Source organism: Pseudochaenichthys georgianus, chromosome 17, assembly GCF_902827115.2.
Source record: "Pseudochaenichthys georgianus chromosome 17, fPseGeo1.2, whole genome shotgun sequence".
Lineage (NCBI taxonomy): Eukaryota > Metazoa > Chordata > Actinopteri > Perciformes > Channichthyidae > Pseudochaenichthys > Pseudochaenichthys georgianus.
The window spans coordinates 29,075,645-29,084,722 of record NC_047519.1 but is presented as its reverse complement, the minus strand read 5'-3'; the positions used below and the strand labels follow the sequence as shown (position 1 = coordinate 29,084,722).

The following is a 9,078-nucleotide window of genomic DNA, read 5'->3' as shown; positions in this document are numbered from 1 at the left end:
ATCAAAATCTGCAACAATAATTTTATAGGTCTGAGATGAAGCTTTTAAAACGTTCTTTCCCCCCCCAAGAAATCCTCACCTTGCATTAGCTAGTTTTTTTTCTGTGTGCTTCACTCCGAATCATGAAAACATCTGAGAAAATAAAGCCAGTTTTTTTTCCACCAGGGAGAAAAGGGGAGTTAAAGCATGTCTCTGATTGCCTCACAAAAGTATGCCTGAGTAATATTAATATTATGCAAGAACAAGGTTTCTTCCACAGCTTCGATTATTTACTTTAAAACACAGGGTAACCGTAAATCATTTGCATCACAAGAACAATTTATTGGACTGAAATTTAAATAGAATAATTTGTTATAAAAAATAAAAACAACAGCGAAACATGATGCTAAAATAAACATATTTCAAAAAAAATAAATTCAGAATTAAATGAATGACATGCCCTTTTTGGATGAAGCAAGTTTTGCTAGAAAAAAAAGAAAAGATAAGGAATAATAAACCTCTTTACGCCAAGTTTCACATGTATCTCATCAGATTGCCTTCAGGTTTAAAAAGACCCATGATTGTGTTATGGGCTAAAATGGCTTTTTTTACTCCACCAACACAACTCGGCTGGAGAAAAACAGTGTGGAAAATTTTAAATAACCTCTTGAATTTCCATTTAGCATGTGACCCATGCATCTGTGGTCAAAATCAATACCAACATGAGCTTGTATTCTGATGAAAACATAGCATTGTAATAACTCACTAGCTTCTCGTACTTTAACACCTCAATATGATATCCTGTGTCATTGCACTCCATTATTTCCATTATTCAAAGTCTTCAGAGTAACATGAATTTGTTCAGAAGTGACCTCATGCTCCGCTTTGCTCTAATTTTGGTATAAAATGATGCAATTGTACATGCTTGCATTGTGAAAGGTACACAGTTTATAGTGAGTCAGGTAGTGCAGCCAACAGTCTTCATCTGCAGTTGATGTCTTGTAACATAAAGGTCAGTAGGCCCCACAGCTATTCTGGGTGTGCTTTGTTCAAACAAGCCATCCGACTGCTTTACATGTACAATTATTTGTGTAGCTTTGCTTTCAGAATAGTACCTTAATGCTACCCAACAGCTGACAACATTTCAGTATCAGAAATGAGTCTGAAAGAGTTGATTATTTGCATTTTTTCAGTAAATGATCAAACAAAACCACTTGACGACATAGTCATTTATACCCTGTTTAAACCAAACTAGTTTCAGTCAGATACAGTAAGAGCTTTCAGTGGAAAACATGTGCAACACTACTGTACTACAAACAACCACTTATGAAGAAAATAAAATTAGAAAAAAGACAGAATGGTTTAACTTCTACTCTATATTGATATCTTTATTAACAATCATAGCCATGTTTTCAACAATGGAAGATTTATAAATATTTTTTTTCTTTTGATTCATAAAAGTTGTCTTGGCACTTGTGGCATGATTCCAGTTTTGGAAAGAAAACAAAAAATCTAAAAGTCCTTAAAGAATATAGCGCTTTACGAAGCAGTGGTATCCAATCAACAGCTTTTTTCTTCAGAGAGGAAATCCAGTATGTACATGATGGCTTTATTTTAAGAAACGAGAGCTGGTTCTGTGCCATGGTGGGTGGAGAGATACGAGTGCATGGCAGGTCCAGAGACCCTCCGAAGCAGGCCACCTGATTGATCATCTGGCCTGGTGATTCCCTTTGTTTTCTTAAGGCAACAAGATCCCCCACACCAACCTGGAAAACAATCCCAGCTATTCCACGCTCGGTTCAAGCTTGCAGTGTGACTGAAGGTCGCTTCTCCATTCTTTTCCCTTCTGCCGGACTCCTTGCATCAGCCAGGAAACAAACATTGCCCCCCGAATACTTCCACACTACATAGCATCCAGACAAAGGGGGCCGGGGATTGCTGTCCTCCCAAAGATTTAAATGTTCAAGCTAAGGCCATGGGGCACCAGGGTTCACCCCTCACTGAAGCTACGTCTGAGGACTGGGACAGCCCCACGCTGGTGTACAGGCTGTCCTGTCCCGGGTACTTCACCACTGAGCCGGAGCCGGGTCCCTCCCCTGAGCTGGACAGCACAGACGAACTGACCTGCAGCAAAGCAAATATGCATTGTTAGCCTCATTGTATTTTCAAAGCAGTTACAAAGAAAAGGCATCATTTGGTATATGACTCATGTTTCCATTTTGGACTGAGATTCCCTAAAAAGCACCAGATTCTGATTAATGTGAAGCTCATCCCACTGTAATATCATGGTGACACATAAAGAAGCAGTAGTCAGCTTCACAACGCATCAGTCTATACATGTGATCTTTTTAACAAAACACCTGCTTTGGCTAATGCTCTAGATTTGATTAACTTCAAAATATGTAACCCAGAGGATGCATCAAGGACAACAATTACTTTTTAAGTGAATTGTAGAATAGTTGAGTAGAGTATAGCGTTATATAATATAGTATAGCATATTATGATTGTGGTATATTTGAATTAAGTTATTTAAAAATAAAATATCATTCCACATCACACACATACAATTCAAATATGTGATTCTTTAAATTGAAATGGAGCAGGACATATTTTATTAAATTGTATCAAAATAAAGAGAATAAAATCAAGTCTTACCCCTGACACCTGTCCGGGGGGAGAGCTGGTTTTCGAGCAATCTTCGGAATTAGATGAAGATGTGGATGTGGGAGTCATAGAGACAGAGTTGTTATTTCCTAATAGAATATAAAATATATTGTTAAGAACAAATTGTTTTAAAAAGCAATATGTTGATTATAATTATCCATGAAACATATTTATGAGTAATCATTATATTAGACTTACCAGAGGATCCCTTGGATTTATTCAAGGTCTTCGGTTTTCTTTTTCTCGTTTGGATCCCCTCTTTCTTCATGGCGAGAGGCCGAGGTACCTGCAGATTTGATCATATTTGGAGACAAATTAATATTTTGATTCTGGATGCTTTGATTGATGAAAGTGCATTAGAATACGTTTTAAATAAATGTGAAAGTAAATCTGCACTCACCCCGTGTAATTTTGTGTAGAGCCCACACGCGTTACACACCGGCTCTCCCTCCGCGTTCCTGCGCCACAAAGTGGTCGTGCTGGTTTGACAGTTAGCGCAGGACAGGCCGATTCTTCTGGAAGTTGACTGATGATAAAATCGTAATATTCAATTAATTATTATAACCCATTTCAGAGATAAGCATGATATTAATAGACCTGTGAAGACTGGGAGTATGTCACCTGAATTAAAAGTTTAAAATGAAAGCCACACTCCACTATATTAACAACAATTAGAACACGTGCACCCTATTTCCTAAAAATAATATAGGCCCTTCATATAAATTCCATTTACGCACGGCTTTTTAAAGGATGTGTAATTTCAAGGAGTCTTTATGAGACATCAGATTTCCTAGTAAAACTGTGTGTAATGCACGTAATGGCACCAGGAAACGATTAGCCCTTTTCACACCCATTCAGATTAATTTACCGAGCAGAAGCAATGTGACAGACTGAGTGGTTGATTAATATGTTAACAAATATCTCAATGCAGATGGTTCAATTTGTATTGAAACCACCTTCAATTGATTTAAAATAAATTATGGAGAATTTACTTGTAGACATTTTCCTAGGCAAATATTCTAATCAATTAATGTTTGACTGTTGGCTGAAAAATGTATATTTGTGGGTACAATTGTGTAAGCAAAAACTAACATTTCAAACGTATGTGGTGTGAAGTCCTTAATTATTTTTAGATTTCTCCTGATTCTACCTGTCACAAATATAATTACCACATTTAAAAGAAAAATCTATCTGATCTAAAACTATAGTACATACATGTCTGCTCTGGATCAGACACAATGGCGATAACCTCCAGCCATTGTTTGAACGATTAGACAGCAAATTGAGCGGTTAAGTGCTTACCGTCCGTTTCTGTGGTTTAATTAATGGCCGGCTCAGCCCATTCATTTTGCTGTAAAGGCCGCAGGCGTTACAGAGAAAGTGGCCCGTGCCGTCGCGCCTCCACAGCGGCGTGGAGATGGAGCCGCAGTTTACGCATTCTCTGCTCTCCCCCATGTCGTCCAGAATATCTGTAATTTAAAAGAAGGCTTACATCAGAAAAACGTTTTAACAAGAAAATTGCCCACTGAGTGTCTTCCCAAGGGACTGTGTGACTGACATTCATGAGCACATTTAAACAAATTAAATCAGATCCATGGATGTCATGTTATAAATACATTCTCCTGGCAGCTTACATTTATGTTTTTGGGAATTTAGATTTTTTAAATGTTTAGTTTAATTTTGTTTACATATTTGGTTACACGTAATGTCAGTTATGGGCCTATACGCACAACAACATGCCTGTTTTTCACTAGCGTATTATCATGCACATGCCCTTTTGGACCTCTTGCCTCTATGAGATCTGGTTGTGTGTGCACTGGAGTTTCAGTTATTTTCATAAAAACATGAGCATGTCTGAAATGAAATCATTATCTCTGACAGCATTACTCCATCAAATATGTCCTCCTCTATTCTTACCTCCATTGGGTCCTCGGATCAGGGGCGCGCCTCTGCTCTGCAGGGTGTGCAGCATGGTGTTATCAAAAGGTCCCCCGGTCCAGGGCGAGGGCAGCTGGGTCAGCTGCGGTGCAACATAAGGAGAGTATGGACTCGCGTAGGTCCCACTGAGAGGCCGAGAGAGGCCGTACTGATCCCTGCTGCTCACATTCAGCGTGTTACCGTAGCCGGTGTCCCTGAGGTTCCCGTTATTCATGGGCGGGCTTGGAGGGTAGTGGAACCGACTGGAGGCGTGCGGGCTCCCGGTGCTGTATGAAGGGCTCTCCGGGGCGGACTGCGACCAGACCGAGTGGCTGGAGACGGCATGGCTGGGCTGAGCAGACCCGCTGGCCTGCAGGTAAGAGAGGCTGGGTATCATGGAGCCCACCCGGGAGCTGGGCACATACACCGGGGAGTTGGGGTTGGAGTGCATATAACCAGAGGAGGAATCATATCCAGTCTGGCTCTGCGCCGCGGCGATGGCCAGTGTTTGGTACATGTCGCTCGGGTCCACCAGCAAGCTCGCCTTGTGCGCTCCGCTGGAGAGGACGAGTTTGCTGCCCTGGTCTAAATCCGTAAACAGCGGGATGTCCTCGACAGTAGTCAGGGTGTTGTTATGGTGTCCGAAATGAACGTAGGAGTGTAGTGATCTGCCGTCGGGGCGGCGGTGCGCCAGTGCGTCAAGGTCGATCGGAGGTGTCCTCAGCTCGTCCCTCCTGCTGTCCCCGGGCAGGTAGGTCTGCTCAGCCGGCGACCCTGGGCTGCTGGATACTTCTCGCTTGACCATGGACCAGCTGTGTTCGCCCAGGTCCATCCAGGAGCACTTTCCATACACCGTAAGGGTTAATAAAAATCGTAAGGGAGTAGTCTACCCTGTAACAGAAACAAGTTGGAACCGTTAGGATTGTAGTAAATTAGAAGAAAGTAAACTCTTGTGTTGCAAAGTTATTGACATCTGGATTTAAAGTTATAAACATCTGATATAAACTCGTCAAGTTCTATACCTCTGATGCACAGCTTGTTTTCATCTTTTAAAATCTAGCTTACATTTCCACAGTTAAACATAAAAATACTATCTGACTACAGACTTGACCGTACATTCACTAGCTCCGTATCATCTACAATAAAACACGCAGTGACTGCCATACTCCCATCAAGCGCTTTAAGAGGCACTGGATCCGTCAAATCTCTGTCCTCCCACACACGCACACAACTACACACACACATAACAGATAGGAAACAAAACGCAATATGTCTTCACAGCAAAAGAGATAACTGTTTGATAAGACCCAAAACAGATAAGGGCCGAGAGGTAGGCTGGAGCGATAAAACAATACCCTGAAATGATGATAGGTCCTGTGCGTAAAAAGTGTAAAGCAGCTCTGTGGCATATCGGAGAAAAGACAGTCAGAAGGAAAAAGAAGAGACATAAGTCGCTTTCCACCACATACCTGTTATTTGTGTGCCATAGGTCGCACTCAAAGTTCCTAATAGTGAGCTGCTGCTTCTCCTGGAAGTAATGGGAAACGTTAGTGCGGTCTGACGAGGTTTATGAGAGGAGGCGCTTCCGTGGCTACGGCTGCACGAGGAGGACCAATCAAGAGGAGAGAGAGGCTGAAAACACGATGGGGGTGCCAGCCTAAAACTCCTCCAATCAATCACTCCGAGAAACAGAGAGGAAAGAAAAGAGACTTGATCATGTCTGAAAGCTATAATAATTTGCAACGGTAATCAGGTTTAAGTGAGTGCTCGACAGTTGTGTTTTGGACAGATGAAGCTCCACCCCCTCATTTTTTGTCTTGCTTGTATTTCATCAAATGTGTTTATACAAAATAACTAAAGGGCTATCGGTCGCCAGTCTTAAGCTATATTTGTATTTCATCTTTCTGTATTGTAGGCTTTCGTTTTTCTCTACAATTTTAGTTGAATAAGTTACTGCCATTTCCCCAAAATATTCTGCTGATTTAAATAGTGAAATTTAACCAAATGAGTGTACTAAATTACTCTCGTTTAGTAAGATACAATTGTATTGTACTGTTACTTAACTTAGGTCAATTTCAATTTTATTTTATAATAGTTTTACTTCGCCTAATTTGTACAATTTACTGCACCATATTTATGTTTCACTTTCCCAATTATAATTATATATGGCCAGTTATTTCAACAGAATAAATTATTACACTATTAATTACCTAACAGTATAAAATGCAGTTAGAATTCCCCAAGCTGGACCAACTACATCAATAAATCTACAAATATGATTCAACAACAACAGAAAATATATTGAAAATATAGCAATTGGGGTTTGTCTGCATAACACATTGTTCTATCAATACCTCTACAATTTTACATAAAGCAGATTTTGGCAGGATTTTAATGGAGTATTGTTACACTCTTCTTTTCCTATACTTTCACTTCGAGTATAGGCTACTTCTTCCACCACTAGCTGACAATAACAACTATATTGGGCTTTTAACACAATGCCATTTTAGATGACTTGAATTGACAACTACTGGCTTAATTTACAATTATAAATGGATATTAATTGTTGTGTAGAGCTGTTTAGGAATATGAATCTACAATGTATTGTCTTGTGAAATTAAGCCTCATTTATGCGTAGCCTATTTCTACTTTCCTAAAGTAAATGTCTTGATTCCAGCGAATGTCTCACTCAATGTTTATTCTCATATGTTCACCACACCGATCAATAAATCCCCTGGCTAATTAGTTTATTTAAGTCAGACGCTTTCATTCAGATGGCTTGAGCTGTGTAGGAGCACAAACTCTCCAGCTCGCTTTGAACCGCGGTGATTCGTTCAGCCAGAATATACATTGTGCTGAGTGAAGTGATCAAAAGTAGCCCGAGGTGTCAATTGAATCATTCACTCATTTACAGGGCTACCTCGTGCGTGTTCACAGAGGTTAACAAATAGTTTATCACACTCACGACCATTCAGCAGGTATGTGTGTGTTTACATATTGTCTGGATGGGAGATAGCTGAGCAGCAGAGAGATCTGAGGAACACAGCATTTAATTCATATTACTAATACTTCAACAACTACTGAGTACTCCACCATTTACTATGTATCTGTCATACTAAGCCAATGGGGGCAGTCTGCAAGGGAGATTCATGGCTCCTGTAAATAATATTGAATGATAGCCACTTTAACCGAGTCTGACCCTGGAAACAGAGAATGCTGAACACATCGATTAATCGCTATTTCACTCCTATATTGAAAAATATTTCGAAGTTATACTATGTTGCCACCCCTGCATTATACGATTACAATGCACACTATGGGGAAATAGGCCTTCTTTTTTTTCTAAGTCTCTAATGGAAGCTGAAGAACTGCACTCAACATTTAACAATAAGTATGTATTATTTTGTGAGCTGGCTATGTGTTTCTTATTGTCTTTTTATTTGTATCATGTTGCAACATTTAAAAAATATTCTTGACGAAACTAACATTATTTTACTTTATTATGTATTACCACTACAACTGCTTATATTAAATGTTTTGTTATTATGGCTTACTTAATCTACCACCAGCTTGAAATGCTACTACTTTACTTTGAGTCATACTGTTATTGTGATTAGCCTTTTGATTTTTAAATTGTTATACTATACCACTGATTACTATAATGTCTTCCTTTATTGCCACAAATACAATTAACTACTTCATATTGTTGCTATTATATGTTGTCCTGGCTGCTGATGCATGCACTACACTTACTATATTTGTATTTGTGTGGTCCATATAAATGACTGAGGGGTCTTTGTGGAGGAAGCACATTGTATACGGCAGCTGCTGATACATGCAGTGCTGCAGTTAAGTCCACTGAGACATGGCTGGATCTGTTGTCTCTGCTATGGGACTACAATATGTCTGCTGCTCTGGATTTCTAAATTTAGATACAACAATGGTCTGAGATGTGTGTTTATGTATGTAAATAAGTAGGAATCCCTGCATCTGATTTTGGGATGCATTTCCAAGTTTCTTTATTACTTTAATAATGCTCTTTTTGGCTAGATATTATATTTACGCATGCAGCCACACTCTGCAGGTCTAATGGCCTCGGCCTGCTCCTAGTTTTAGGATTAAATTCCTGACAGCCAGAGAGATTCTGGAGATGCGGTTTTATCAGAGGGAGTAACCAAACCATGCGCTACTGTCTCCCATCCCATCGTCTCAGTGAGTTGTCAGGGAGGTGCGAGAATACAAAATCCTGTTGTTTTTACTTCTCGTTTCGCTCCCCCTAGACTCCTCTCCGTTCTTGCTCATGGCTGCGGAGCCTCGAGTTGATAAATGAGGTGTTTTCGCAGTGATGTCAAGTGTGCTGCTCTGACACACGGAGCCTGTGGGGAGAAGTGGCAGGACGCCGCCCTGTCTCCATATTTATCCGCAGACGGTCAAACACTGCGGGCCTGCTCCACTGTCAGCCACCGTAAAGAGACGCAGGCCTGTAATCTAATTATTTTACCATAAATTAACTAGGAA

General features: G+C 40.2%; 1 protein-coding gene across 3 annotated transcripts; it reads right to left on the bottom strand.

Annotated features, from left to right (window-relative positions):
- Window positions 1-297: 297 nt before the first annotated feature.
- On the bottom strand, window positions 298-6,135 carry gata6 (GATA binding protein 6). Of its 3 annotated transcripts, none has more exons than XM_034104531.2 (7): window positions 6,030-6,135; window positions 4,561-5,451; window positions 3,946-4,112; window positions 3,044-3,169; window positions 2,842-2,929; window positions 2,635-2,732; window positions 298-2,103 (listed from the first exon to the last, which is right to left on the bottom strand). In XM_034104531.2, exons 2-7 carry the CDS (start codon window positions 5,390-5,392, stop codon window positions 1,942-1,944), a joined length of 1,473 nt encoding a protein of 490 aa, XP_033960422.1. In that variant the 5' UTR covers window positions 5,393-5,451; window positions 6,030-6,135; the 3' UTR covers window positions 298-1,941. The 3 variants fall into 3 exon arrangements, with proteins under 3 accessions (XP_033960422.1, XP_033960425.1, XP_033960424.1); XM_034104534.2 differs by having other exon boundaries at window positions 2,635-2,675; XM_034104533.2 differs by lacking the exon at window positions 6,030-6,135 and adding an exon at window positions 5,583-5,782.
- Window positions 6,136-9,078: the final 2,943 nt, after the last annotated feature.

Bases quoted from the DNA above. Each gene is read 5' to 3' on its own strand.
- gata6 (XM_034104531.2), bottom strand. From the start codon at position 5,392: ATGGACCTGGGCGAACACAGCTGGTCCATGGTCAAGCGAGAAGTATCC. The intron at 3,170-3,945 runs GTAAGCACTTAA...TTTTATCATCAG, and splicing joins TTAAACCACAGAAACGGACG to TCAACTTCCAGAAGAATCGG. The intron at 2,104-2,634 runs GTAAGACTTGAT...GCTTTGCTGCAG, and splicing joins CCCCCGGACAGGTGTCAGGG to GTCAGTTCGTCTGTGCTGTC.